The sequence below is a fragment of the Bombus pascuorum genome, chromosome 11 (assembly GCF_905332965.1).
Source record: "Bombus pascuorum chromosome 11, iyBomPasc1.1, whole genome shotgun sequence".
Taxonomy (NCBI): domain Eukaryota; kingdom Metazoa; phylum Arthropoda; class Insecta; order Hymenoptera; family Apidae; genus Bombus; species Bombus pascuorum.
The window spans coordinates 11,289,529-11,304,513 of record NC_083498.1 but is presented as its reverse complement, the minus strand read 5'-3'; the positions used below and the strand labels follow the sequence as shown (position 1 = coordinate 11,304,513).

General features: G+C 35.0%; 1 protein-coding gene across 1 annotated transcript; it reads right to left on the bottom strand.

Annotated features, from left to right (window-relative positions):
• Window positions 1-348: 348 nt before the first annotated feature.
• Window positions 349-14,651, bottom strand: LOC132912220 (proline-rich nuclear receptor coactivator 2-like). The gene is made up of 2 exons (XM_060969462.1): window positions 13,846-14,651; window positions 349-12,778 (listed from the first exon to the last, which is right to left on the bottom strand). The coding sequence occupies exons 1-2, from the start codon at window positions 13,846-13,848 to the stop codon at window positions 12,314-12,316; spliced, it is 468 nt and encodes a 155-aa protein (XP_060825445.1). The 5' UTR covers window positions 13,849-14,651; the 3' UTR covers window positions 349-12,313.
• Between the last annotated feature and the right edge of the window lie 334 nt (window positions 14,652-14,985).

Genomic DNA, 14,985 nt, shown 5'->3' with positions numbered 1-14,985 from the left:
GGTGGTAGTAATAAATGTGCGTCCAGTGTTCATTCAATTCGAATTTTACACACATGACTCACATAAGCGCGCATTTTTTCTGACCTTAAACCTCTTAGTTCTGCTTCTTTCGTTTTCTTCTTATGTACATATGTTTGTATATGAATGAACTATATGCATGTATATGTATGTATGCTTCCGTGTGTGTAGTGTGTGTGCCTGTATTTGTGCTGTATCGAGATACTTTCCAAATAAAGTCAATTCTGACTTTTATCTCACGAATCCCGTCAGAAATTTCTGCTTCAAAACTTTCTACAAAAAAGATCCTCACATCAAATCCTTGTCTCTAGACGGAAGAGGATTCAAGAATCTTTTTCTTTTTCTGTTTTTAAGTCTTCTCGGCTTGATCTTCACCTTCCTCGACGACTATTGCACACTAACACTTTCAGTTCTACGTGTACATTTTGCTTTGTCTCTTGATATCATCTGCGTTCATTGCTGTCTTTTGTAAAATTTGCCTCGCGTCGATACTTCCTTACTTTTATCTTCAATCATTCTTTCCACTCGCACTGTTTCTCACGCATACTCTTCACTGGTTGTATACATTGATTTTTTTGGCGCTTTTTGTTCTCAAAAAGACATTTTTTCTGATGGTTTTTTAGAAATCCTCTTACATTCGCTCCAATCTCGTTCAAATCCACTTTCTCGCTTCTTCTTCATCAATAATAATCAATCTTGAAAGACATTATTATACTTCCTCTTTTACTCGTGATTAATCTTCCATTTCATAATGCAGCTACGCTCCTTCTTCTCCTTCTTCTTTCTATTATTTTATTATCGTCGACAACCTTTTCCTTTTGTTTCTTCGTACTTTCTACTCCTCTTCCTCCTCCTCCTCTTCCATTGGTCACGCGTCTACTACACTTTCTTCGAAAAAAAACGCGTGTATACGTACTCGAATAACAGTACCAAAACTACGATATATAAATGATTACGCTTTAGGTACGACTTGGATATATATTCCTTCGCCATATTGTTCTCCAAGTACTTACTGGCTATCTGTTTCAGTATCTTTTAGCTTTCCTGGAGGATCATCGTTATATTATCATCATCGCCGTTCGCAATAATTATCTCGCTGTGTCGTAGCTGGCCCATCGCTCTAGCGATGAAACCTCGAGATGTTTCTTTCTCTGATAGGAGAAAAAACGGCAAAAAATAATTGTTCCTCTGTCGAACCTCATAGTGGACGATTATTAATTATTTATTATATCATCGAAAAAATTTCGAGTCTTTTCTTTACCCGCACGAGAGCCTGCCTCTCGTGTACGTAATATCCTGATTTCTTCTTCTTCTGTTTCTTCATTACAAATAACAGCCCTGGTTTTCACGTCGGACGCGCAAACACGAGACGATTGTTTCGCCAAGGAAACAACGGGATGCGCGTCGAAAGGTGGCCAATCGATAATCCTTATCTATTCTGGTCGATCGCGCAATCGTTAAATTTCCCGTTATCCCCTTGCCTCGATATTATTTCTCCCTTGTTTCTTCTTCTTGGTCCTCTCTCGATCTTCGTCTTCTACTTTCATTCGTTCGAAGAAATAAAAATTCGACAGGAGTTGCGTCCAGTCGAGATTCTCTCTCCTCTTCGGTATAATATATACCATGATGCGAATGATTTGTTGGTAAATCGTACAATCGCCATTTTGAGAAAAATCGGCGATTTATTGTGAACCGGAATGTACTTTTCTTTATGATTCTTCTTACTTTTTAAATATGAAAGTGACCAAGTTATAAGTCCATCTGTCGGAATGATAAAGAAATCTCGTTCCTGCGCGTAACGACGCCGTACATTTTGCTTCTTGTTGCCACCATTCTTCTTTCCTACCTTTCTTCTTCTTCTTCTTCTTCTTCTTTTTCGTCTTCGTCGCTTTATTCTTCTCTACAAGCTTGAGGCCGCAAAAAAGATTCATATGTATATCGATCAGACGATAACTCGAAACGTGCGTTCGAAAATATGCTGCAGCCACATTGTATCCCAAAAATGAATCTCTCTTCTTCTTCTTCTTCATCTCAGTCGTTTTTTTTTCTTTTTTACATAACAAAATATTCTCTTTCACGCGCTCGCCATGGCTGGCACGATCGAATTTCGCTTCACGCATTTATATACAATTGCTTGCGGATCCTTATCTTTTTTCCCTTTCTTTCGCTTAGATCCGTTTTTCTTTTTCATCGATCGGTCCTCGTCCAAAAAAAACTTGTTATTTGCGAAACGGTCATTCTTATTACGATATTTTTATAATACAGTGTTCCTTATGTATGCGCACGATTCGAATCTTAAACGTACTGCTTCTGCGTGTTTTACGTACAATAATAGATATATATATATATTATATAACCTCTATTTTCTTATGTACCCTAAAACTTGACAGCAAATTGCATCGTGTCCACGACGGAGTTTTATCAAAGAGACACGAATGGGAAATTCCATCGCTTTATCGTTTTATACATTGTTATCTTACGTCGTTTCTATCCCTGCATCGTTCATACGACTCTCATCCATTTTTTACTTCTTAACTTCGTTTAATCTTATCGTCTTGTATCGCAGAAATCGCGACTCGGTGAAGTTTGCTTATACCTATATAATTTACTGTCTAACGATAAACTCGTCGCCACTATTTCGTTGGGGAACGACAGAACAAAAGTTCTGATCTTCTGTGTTTTTTTTGTTTTTTGTATAATCTTACCGGACTCGCGAAGCTTGTACTCTCGAACACGACAGGTTGATAATCCATATTGTTCATCGATTTTTCGCTTCTTTTCTTTTTTATGCTTGTCGCTCTTTCTTTCTTTCTTTCTTTTTTTTTTTCTAGATTCAAAATATATTTTTTAATGCTGTTATCAAGAAGATGAATTCGAAAAAAGGTAACACGAGAAAATCGTAGATTTCTCGTGAACGCGAATAAATAAAGACCTGTCGTTCCTTGAGTACAAGCTTCCTCGAATGGATAGTGCCCTTTGGTGCACCGTACAAGTCTACCTCGTTCGTTTTAGCATTTTTTTTTTTAAATACTTCTACATTTTCATTCGGTTTAAAGCAGACCAGAGTTTCGTAGAACAATGCTCTGTACAGCGATGCTCGGTTGTAAAATTGTAAGCTTACGATAGGACAAAAAAGAAAAAAGAAAAAAAAAAGAAGGTAAGAGAAATGATTCGAAGAAGAAATGCCACATGGTTTGTAGAACGCAACTCTTAAACGGAGAAGAAACATTTGCGCGATAGAGAAAGGTCATTTTCGTTAGATCTTATTTATTCTTATATATCTTCGAAACAATTTCTTTTGCGATCCGAAGTACTAGTTCCCAAAATCTTGGAAGAAGAAAGGAAGAAACGAAAATCCTCCTGCTTGAAAAATTTAGATCGCTTGTAAATTGCATTTAAAAGATGATAGAGAGACTGCTGCATAATTTGCATAACGATAACTTAGCTATAAGAGCAGCTGTCACTACATCAAATTACTTAAATTTTTACAATAAACTAAAATACTGATCATAGGTACAGCTGTAAAATTCATTAAAATAGAAAAAGGCAGTCAATCGGTTAAACAACATCAAATTATGATACACAGAGTCGATCTACTCTTACAGTTAAAATTTACTGGTAGTTACTAAGTTGATGGTCTGAGTAGCATGGAAACTAGGTCTACGGCTCAACATGGTCGCTGATCAAACATGGAATGGACATCTAGTAGTCCCGTTAATTTAGCAATTGACTAGATTCGAAACGTATGTGTACGAGTAGCATACAATTTTACTTCCTACGCAGGAAATTTCTATCTTGCAAAATTTCAGGATTTACCGCGCAAACGTTATTCCCCTCGTTGAGTCTTGAAACAAAAAGGAGAAGAAAGAAACTAAAGTTACTTCGCACACCGGCTATACGTAGGAAAAATTATTGTCGCGCACGTGCGGGCGATGGCATGATTATCTTTCTAAATGCTTCTTTCTTCAAACTACACACACACACACACGGTTATATGCCAATATGTGTGTGTTGCTTTGCTTTCTCCTTAGTATCGACCGCACAATGACGCACAAACCGCTCTGCACGTGCGAGAAATCGAGAGAAGTTGAACGGGCGCGTTCTTCCAGGTAAATTCCTTTTATGATTTTTTCGTCGTTTCTTCTCTTTGTTTAAACTATTCGTTTTACGAATCGCTCGAATGATTATAACCATATACGAGGTTTGCGTTAACAATGCACAGGATAAAACGCGTCCGTTTCTCTTCTTCTTCAAGAGCGAGAGTCTCTCCCTCCTGTTTCGTATATAATATATTTAATATATATATTTTTATATTTATTCTGTCTCGCACGTTCTTAAACTCACACAATTTTTCTTTTGGCACGCTCGCATACACGCACACGCTTGCATTCTCGCTCTCTCTCTCACTCTCTCTCACACACACGCACACACACAGTATCACCGACGCACACATACTTTCTGAAAACACGCTCAAGGTATATATCAAGGTACATGGTCGAATCTCGATTCGCTAAAATAGTCAGTGCGTTTTTCTTTTACTTGCCGCTATTGCGACCAATCCGTTTCCCCTACTATTTAATAGTATAGCCGCACATCAGAACGACACGGATACTTGTTCTATCATAATACGTAATAATTTCATGCCATTTGTTTTGCGTCGTTTACCACGATCCGCGTGATTTTTGCAATTACATATTTTTTTTCAAGCTAGTTTCCTCAAATAAGATATAAGAAAAGAAAAAAAAAAAAGAAAGAATAACGTTATGTATGTTTTGTGGTCACGCATAGCGCTGACGTACGGCTGGACTTTCACGAGCAGCAGCAGGAAGAAGGATAAAAAATATTGTCATCGACAGGCTCGTCAGAGATGCGTTATGGAATTTACACGAGTAAACAATCGATAGATTACGAGAAACTTCTCCTTGCTACCGTAGGTAAAAATCGTACTCTCCTTAACAATGGTCTAGCTCTTCGAAAATGTCTTTTTTCTTTTTTCGATCGATATATAAATACGTGTCGTAGAATCACGCAGTTAACGTGATCTTTATTTCTTTTCTTTCGTTATCATTCGGTGACATGGAAGAGAATGTCGCCTCGAATTCGATTCAACTCTATTCGAATGCAAAGCGACACTTAATCTACCAATCCTTTACTATCGAACAGCGAATGAAAATGATGGATTTCGAATGATTTCCGCGTGATTCTACGACCACTAGATTCCCTTGGTATCGAAATAAAACGAAAAGAAAGTGTTTCTTTCGCAAGAACGGTTGAGATCAAAGCGCATGCCTCGAATTTTGACGATTATTTCAACGAGAATGATTTAAAAATTGTAAATGAAACACGAACAATCCCCGAATACGATATATATACGAAGTTGAAATGAAAGAGAAAAGGAGGGACGATTTAGATCAGAATAATAACATCAATCGATTTACCCACTAAAATCATACATGTGTTTAAAATATATTGATTCGAATATATAGTCATTGATCATGGCGCTTCAAAAAGACAGAGCTTTCTTTCATTTTTCTCCCTCTCTCTCCCTTTTTTTCTTCCTATCTCTGGTTTTTCATCACACCTCTCAACTTAATTCTAAATTTAAGGCTTAATTAATTAATCGACATAGTGTTTCGTGTGGTTGTGGTTTGTGTCCCTGTATAATGATCAGTGCTTCGTATGAAATCGATGAGCTGTTGATTTTCACTCTCTTGCATAAAAGATCAATTTTTTAAAACGACATTACATCGTATATTGGTAAACGATGTCGCGCTTCGAACTCACCTCGTGACAAAATACTTTTGAGGCTAAAACGATTCGATGCGCGACACACGACTTCATCGTTCGTTTTTTCTTATTGTTTGACGTTGTCGTTCGAAGACGTTGGTTCCATTTTGTTTTCTTTTATATGTTTCTTCTTTAATTATTCCGATAAGCGGGTTCATTCTCATTTTTTCCCCCCGATTCATTGTTTTATTTACGAATTTTCTTTTTTTTAAGAATGGTTCGCCGGTATTCTTTCCCTAACGAGAAGTAGTACAGATATGCAAAAATTCGTATCGATTCATTTTTTTCGTCTGCTCTTTAACATCACTTTCGCACGTGAGAATTTTTCAGATACACATGACAAAAAGAAAGAAGAGAACTCTAAAACATGAATAGAAAAAACTCTTTCCATGTACTTACATAAAATTTCACCCTAAACCAAAAACATACGCACACCTATGAGGACGAATTATTTATAAAGCTACATGAAACAAAGTAAATCATGAACCATGGAAATAGAATAAGTAGCAAGCGGTTGATATGTCCTTCCTGATGTCATTAACCTAAAAGTACGTAGACTTGTAATTTAAAAAGAAAAAGAAAAAGGAAAAGGAAAAAAAAAAGAGAAAACGAGCACAGCTTTATTAATCTAATTAAAACTTAACTTTTAAAAAAAGAAAAATATGAAAATAAGAAGAAAAAATATAACATTCATTTTTCAAAAAATAACAATTTATTTGCCTAATTAATTAATAATATTTAAATATGCCCATTGAACATGCAAAAGAACCTTCCAAAGAAACCACAACCAGAATTATCTAAGAATTCGTCGTTTAGTTGGAAAAAGAAAAGAAAAAATAAACGAAATTTCGATCGGAAGAATCCGAATGAGTGCTTCTCCTCGCATAAGCTTCACCGAAGAATCCGATAACACGTCGAAGAGACGGGGTGTATCCCGTCGGTTTTCATGGAAGCTCAAAAGCTGATTTACACATCCAGAAAAGATACAACACACCTAGTCCGATGCAATGACGAATGAAAAAAATATTTCTTTCAAGGAACTGATCAAAACAGCGAACAAATATACAATTTCGACGCGTTTCCTTTTTCTGTACAATAATTATTATACTTTTTCCTTCCCATAACGTTCAGTGTCCCTACGTTAGAGTTATGCGAAATTAAAGTAGAATTAGAATTATTAATTGCGGTTGACCCTTTCCTTTTTCCAAAAGAGACCAGCAAAAGAAATTATTCAAAAGGTATAAAGATATACGTGTGTATAGATTGAAACAGGACATGCGACGGCACGTAGCTATTTTCTACGTACATTCGTATGTCACACGGTGTTCGTCGAAGGATGCATCACGGTGTATAAGTGGAGTCGATGATGCCGCACTCGCGTTAACATATAAAGAATGACTACTTTTTACGAAACTTTTGTTCGTGAATATTTAGCGAAAAGTTTTTCTTAGTAACTTAATAGTACAATATGTACAGAGAACGAATTTCATAGAAAATTTCTGGAAAAATAAAGATAATTAAACGTAAACTTTTAACCTAAAGCGATTCTACTCGAGTTTCCTTTTTGCACAAATCTCGTTAAATAGATATCTGGAGGTATTGTTTTATCCTTACAAATAAGTATAATAAAGGTCATAATGTCATCGACATTAAAATTATTAGCTATAATCTAACCCAAGAAACAAACTCCTAAAATTTTCAGTAAGAGTGATATTTTCTTTTACAAAATGAACGCGTGATACATCCATAAAGTATTCACGAGAATCTTAATTTTGTCTTATTGATTATACTTCGATTTTTCGTGTAACTCGCGACGAACGATTTTGTACGTTACCATATCACAATAAATGCCAGTGGAGAATGGATCGCCTCGTATTATTCCTGTGTTGTTATCGGCATTTCATGCCCTACTTTTACCATTTGTCATAAAAATGAAAACGAATTGAAAACGAAAAATAAAAAACGCTTGCAACTTCTTTTCGTTTAAACTGTACATTTTAAATTGATCGCGTAGAAAATATTCGCGAAAATCTCAAACGGAAAGAAGCGTATCTAGCTACGTTCCCGCGTCTCTCGGACCGGAAACGCGTTCGAACATAAAATTCCCGCCCGACCTCGATCTCATTTTTCGAAACGATCCAAGTTCTCGTTGGCTCTTATAATTAGAACTACTAGCTAGCTATATTCTCATCTTAAAGTCACGAAGGTGGATTACGACACACAAGATGGACGTACTCGAAAGAGTTCCTAAATAATATTAATTTCTTTGCTTTTGTCACGAAAACATTGCACCCTACATTTTATTTCTCATTACTTTTCTATTTCCCATTTTGCATTATGCTTTCGAGCATTGTTTCGTTTTATTCTTATTTGTGTTCCACGATCGCGCGCACGTACATCGCTAATTACTAAGTTTTTTGGATAATTAATAGCAATACGTCGGAGTGCGCGGCAAACCCCGCATTTTGTGACAAAGAAAAACATGTTCCTTCTCCCACTTATGTTCTCTTATCCTCCCGACTTGATATACAAATCACACACAGCGTGTACGTGTGTGTTTAATATTTCTCTCGTATCGGCATTTGCGTTTTTCTCTCTCGAAAAAGGCGGTAATTATCTTGTTTTCATATATTCATCGTACTTGCACGTTCCTTAAATTATCCCACCTTATCGTTTAATCATATACATATAATATATAATATATATATATATATAATATATATATATGTATGTGTGTGTGTATATATATATATGTTGATCAATTACCAATTAAAAATTAGTAGTACCTATAGAGTCATCATCACAGCTAATTTCTTATCATCTTTTAAATTAATATTATCGATTGGTTGATTATTCACTTTGTAATTCGTGCCCTTTTTGCTTTGGCGCCGCTTTCTTTTCTCGGACGCCGTATTTCTTCTCCTTTCATATATTTTCTCCCACTTTTACCACGCAATAGCGTTCTTTCTTCTCCCGCTACATTTCGTTCGTCTCAAACATCGCTTCAACCGAGTCTGGCAACCTTCAACTGTTTACTTTTCTTTTTTTTTTTTTACGTTTTCTGTATTTTTTTTTTTTTTACGTTGCACTTTTGCACATACTGACTATTTTTTGCACTTCTCCGAGACTCGAGCAGGTAATTACTCATATTGCTGTTACTTGAAGTTTCAAACTTTTTTCAAGATTTATGCTCTCAATCGGAACGGAACAAAACGCCGTTAACACCGAGATATTTCGATTAATTTACCCTTTATGTATATGCGATATACATAATACACATCGTCCGTCTGAGTTCTCTTTCGCCGTATATACACTAATTCCTCTCCCTCTTTTTTTTTTTTGTTTTTGTTTTTACAATACATTTACAGATGTTGTTTGAGATTTACAACTTCTTTGTCAACGTTCGTCTGTCTATTTACACGATTCGCAAAGGATATCGCGTCTGTGCGATAATCTCCATACGTTCCACAATCCCCAAAGCTAATCGATTCCATCGATCTCTCACAGGACGGCAGTGCTTAATTCGTTTTACTTCACGCCCAATGAGGTCTTAAGAAAAAACTCGTACCGAATTTGAAAATTTTCCATTCGAATCCTGGCACGTATTTACAACTATCGTTCGAATACCATATCTAATATAATTATAAATATACAATTAAAAGCCAATTAATAAAATAATAATCACTGGACTAAATACTGAAATCTGTGTAAAACAGATCGTTGTACTTTCTCCTTCGAATCCAAAACACCAAACGAACGAAATTCGAAGTATTTCATTCAGCGAAGACCCTCAATAGAAAGCCCTTTCCTTAAAAAATCTTTGGAACTTATGCGTATATTGCTAGCAACGAAACTATGTATGCGATAAGAACGATTCTCTATCGATGCGATCCTATCTCTGTATTTGAGATTGCTTCTTCTTCTGACCAATTACGACAATTCCTCTTCCGTCGAGAGCAGAAACTATTTAGCAACAAGTATGCCGACCAACCTTTATCTTCGAGTTTAAACCTTATCACACATGTGCTATCATAAAGAAACAACTATTTTTCTCTATGGAAACTTAGACGAACAGAAATTTGAAACTGTCAAAAAACCTTGAACAAGTACGATGAACAAGTACGAAGAAAGGGAGACGAATTCAAAGAACCTGATCTTACTGGAAACATATTTATACCCATCAAATTCTTATGGAATCTTTATGGAAGTAAAAGAAATGAAGAATGGATATTAAATAATATAATTATTTCCTTTTTTCTCGGAACTGTAACTCTCTTTCGCTTTCTGCGAATCGCCACGCAGTGACGATTCCCAAAAAGGAAAAAGAGAACGGATCGAGATAGTGTTCATTGCCGACCGTTGGTAAATTCGCAAACCAATGAAACTTCTCTCGATTTTATATCAGAATTTCTATCAATCAATCAATTAATCATTCCACTCATCAGACACACACCGCTGTTAGATGCTATAGATACGATTAAAAATTTATTTTGCCTTACGAGACTATAAAGATGGAGAAAGTAATTGAAAGTTCGAAATTGCACATTTCTGCTATCTTTTCTCTCTTTCTTTCACACTCCTTTACACAGGATATATACATTCACACGCATGGATACACTCTATAGCTTTTTCTTGAGATCTGCATATATATACACCGAAACATACTTCGTAATTCATCTTAAAAATTAAAGTAATTACTAAAGAAAGAATGAAACTAACATAATTTAAGAAAAGAAAAAAGAAAGAAAAGAAAAAACAGTGCCTCCTTTTAGATAAAAAGAAAAAAACGTATTAGTTAAAACACCACTTCAAATAATTTGGTCAGTCTACTTGATTAAATATATGATCGTATTTTAGGTAAAAAAAAAAAAAAAAAAAAAAAAAAAAAGAGAAATAAAAATAAAAAAAAGAAAGAAAAATGGAAGAAAAATTAAAAATCATTGTTACTATCTTTGTCATGTAACGAGTGCAACGTTAGAAAGAAAAAAATCATTTATAACAGTATAAAATCAGCAAAAATTTTACTTTTCAGATATATATGTTTAGAACTGAACCAAAAAATTGTGTTAACTCATAATTTTAGTATTAAATAATAAACTATATCCGATTCTAAATTTAAATAAAATCACTTTATAATGATATCTCATGACAAGCTTCTGACCACATTTTTTATATTAGATAAAAATTAAATTTGTCACTTAAAGGAAACCTTCGTAAAAATTTTGTTAACTTAAGCAGAAGCATTGCTTAATCTCGAATTTACTGAGAAATAGAGAACAAAAATTAATAAACACTCATCAAGCATATATCAGATTATTTTCACTATCATTCATTTTACATTTTCACACAATTTAATCCCATTTTTTCATTGATGAATTATGGGATCTCACCTGTATGCACGCTGGAAACACGTCACTTAAATCTTACGTAATGCTTTGCAGAACTATTGCAAAGCTGCGAAATGAGTAAGAATATCTTCGATAGCAAAAGAAGATAAACAGAAACCAAAAAATTTTGCTCCGATAAATCTTTAAAGGATAATTTCATTATGTCCTTACGATTCATTGAACATTGGATTCTACCAAAACTATCGACAACTTAACTGAACCTGGGAGGCAAGCAGTTACATAGGAATAATAATTAGTCTGATATACACTTAATTGATACTTAGGTTTATGCTAAAGAGCAGTAGATGAATATATATATTACTTAAAGTTTACCACTTATGTTGTAAATATAAAGTATCTTTCAATGAGGGAAAAAAAGCAATTAGCATACATCTTGTGTAAAGATTTATATAACTATTTTGGAAAGAATTCCGGGTTGCAATTGAAAAAAGAATAAAACATACTGTCAATAATCAACAGTGCTAGGATGTAGCAATTTTGATTTAAAAAAAAAAAAAAAAAAAGAAAAATAAAGAGTATATAGCTATTGTTTCTAAAAATAGCTAATGCAGCTTTGCCTATGTCTTCGTACCATTTCGTCAAACAGATAATATAATAGAGTTTATGTGTTTGTGTATGTGTATGCGTCTCTGCAAGTTAATCATATATAATAATAATCTAAAATACATACGTTTATATCTTCATAGACGGCGCATAATAGAATTGTTACAAGTTACCATATACTTGAATCATGGTTCTGGGCAGACGCACCTGCGTCTTTCATATTCAATGTTCAAAGGTTTGTATAGTTTTAAACAAGGAATCCTGGTTTGTTTTTTCTTCGTCCTCTCAGCATCTAATACCATGAAACTGAAGACGCTGGTGCCCTGTTTTTCTTGTTGCAATATTAATCAAGTATCGTTCTTAAGAGATTGTGTTATCGCGCAGTTATAAACACTTCTGTTCTTTTGTTTGTTATGTTTAAAACGAACAGCTTGACATCACATACAAGAGAAAAAATACATCCTTAAATCCAAGAGTAGGGCAACGATAATATCGTACCTGTCTCTTTGCTTTTAGCAGTTGGTAACCGTTTTTAGCGGTTTGTTGGTCTTTACGTATCAGGCTTGGACGTTTAGTATCATCTTTAGATGATTTGAAATATCGCAACTCCTGTCGGATTGTTGACAACTGCTCATCAGTCTCTTAGTCCAATGGCTCGGTGGTTTCGGAAGGCTCGCAGGAGATGGCGGTTCGGAAAACTTTGCACCAGCATAAAAACTACTTGTTGGACTGCCGCGCGGACTGTACTCGTATCGCAACGGCGAATTTCTTGAACCCTTTGACAAACTGTGTGGGCTGCAGGATAGTCTGCCGGTTGAATTTCTGCCATGAAATCTTCCATTGTTGTGGAAATATGTTGATGATTTGATTGCACTTGAACGGTGATGATGATATCGTTCCACACCGACATTCGGCGAACACTGCCGGTCTACTTTGTTTTTCATTTTCGGTACCGAATTCGTCATGGCTTCTTTATAATACACTTTCGTCTCTCCTATTACTCGCAAAGTCAACCAACCCGTCTGAAAAATTAATTCCACTATTAGCTTTTTAACGCTTCAAAAAATGTTATTAATCGTGAATTCGATATTTTTAACATTTATCAGCATACAATTACGTCAACATGCAGTATTTTGAAAAGAAGATAAGAAAATGTTTGATTTTATTTTATGGCAAAACAATTTGGTATGCGTCATTCGAAGATATTACAATTTTATCACCAAGCAATATGAAACATGTTTTACTCAAATTCAATACGCAACTGCTATAAGTCTGACCCCATACTGATCGATCATAAAAGTAACATACATAAAACATAACACTGTCTAACTCCATGTCTTACCATTTTTTGCGTAAAAAATATATTTCTCTACATATATATTGACATCAGATGATTACTGTCTCAATGTCATATTTAAAATAAAACTAAAATATATACTGAATTTGTACAATTCTATAAATTAGACTTATAGTTTGGAATTAAAATTAGGGTTAAAATTAACACATTCTGCGCCCGTTCCGGACTTTCCGTTCGAACCATTTTGGTTATAAAACGAAACAAAAGTATCAAATATTTTCTGACAACATCTGACGCTAAATTATGATGTGTATACATTACGATAGTCTATATATTAGGCTTTCTTCTTCAATAAAAATTTAATTTTTATAATTTGGTAACAATAATGGAATATAATTTAATTAATAAATATATAATATAATAAACATAGTGCTTGTGTGAGTCACTGGAGATTCCACATAATATATTGATAATAAAATTGACGCGGCACAGAGTATCTTAAACTCTGATATAAATACAGTTTCCTTTCGTTGTATATAGCTTGTTAACCTACGCTACGAATGTGACTCGACACTATTGTAAGGCAAGAAGTTGTTACAAAAATTGATTTTATTATTACTGTTGTAATAAATAAAGATATATATATATAATAAATATATATATATAAATATAACAAATATAGAAAAGTAAATAACAAGAAAATAAAATCAAACACATTGCATTGAAATTACAACAGCAAACATAGGAGGGGGCGATAAATAATTAATTTTGGAGTTATATCAAAAGACTTACCATATAATGTCCGCGGGCCACTTTCTAAAGATGCAACCAAGTTTTCGGCGGTCTTTATATTCAATGAATTTTCTAACTGCGCAATAATCTCGGGATTCAGGGCAAAAGGGTAGGGGCAATAAATGGTGGGGTGCCCTACGAACCTCCTTCTGAGCACAATGCTACCTCGCCTGTCTTACTTCGAGTTCTTTCGCAGTCCTCCCTATTCGTGTATTTTGCGAATTTGACCACATTCGGTGACCGTTGGTCACCTCTGCTTACACTTTTTTTCTCTCTCACCAAATAAAAATCACACGCGTCGCTCCCCGGAATTCACACTCACTCACTCCTTCTCTCTCTTTCTCTCCCTCTCTCACACTCTCACTTCCTTTTTTTGACGCAGCTGGAGAGGCACAAGATGGCGGACACGAGTTGTTTGTTTTCGCTATTCCGCACGGATTTTTCACAATACAATCACCGTTCGACAGCGAAATTTTACATATCCGTACCTTCGCAACGCGCATGCGCATGTACACATATGTTCATAAAACGTGAAATTAACTTTTATCAGCAATATCTCGTACGTTCTGTATACATACGCGCACTCAAATGACGTTTATTCTATTTTGAAAACTGATATTTTATCATATCCGTGTTCAGCAACGTCTGTCAAATTTCTGGCTCTCTTTTACAATTCTTTTCCTTCTCTCTTCTTCTGTCTCACTTTTAAACTCACATTCATTATTTTACTAATCCACACTAAACACTCGCTGAAACCGGATATGTACTGCGATCGAACTCGTAAACTGTGTCCCTAAGAATGATCCTTCTCCCGTTCTCTCTCTTGCCTTTATGAAGGTGCAAGCGAAACTCACGGACTATAAATGTCCCCCACCAGAGTCGTCTGAACCAATAGTTGACAACGTCACATGACTCATCAGCCAATCGCGTAGCTTCTGTCTCGGCTTGTTTCGGCTTTTGTCGTATGAGTCATTAGGTTTCTTTTGAAATCTTTACAGAATGAACAATTAAAAGCCTTCTTAACATTAGAAATTTCTATGCCTTTTGTGAAGTCGGATACTATTAGCGTTTTGTATATTTTATATTGACATTACTAAATAAACTAATTTGTATATAACGATCGGAAGGTAGGGCACGCTG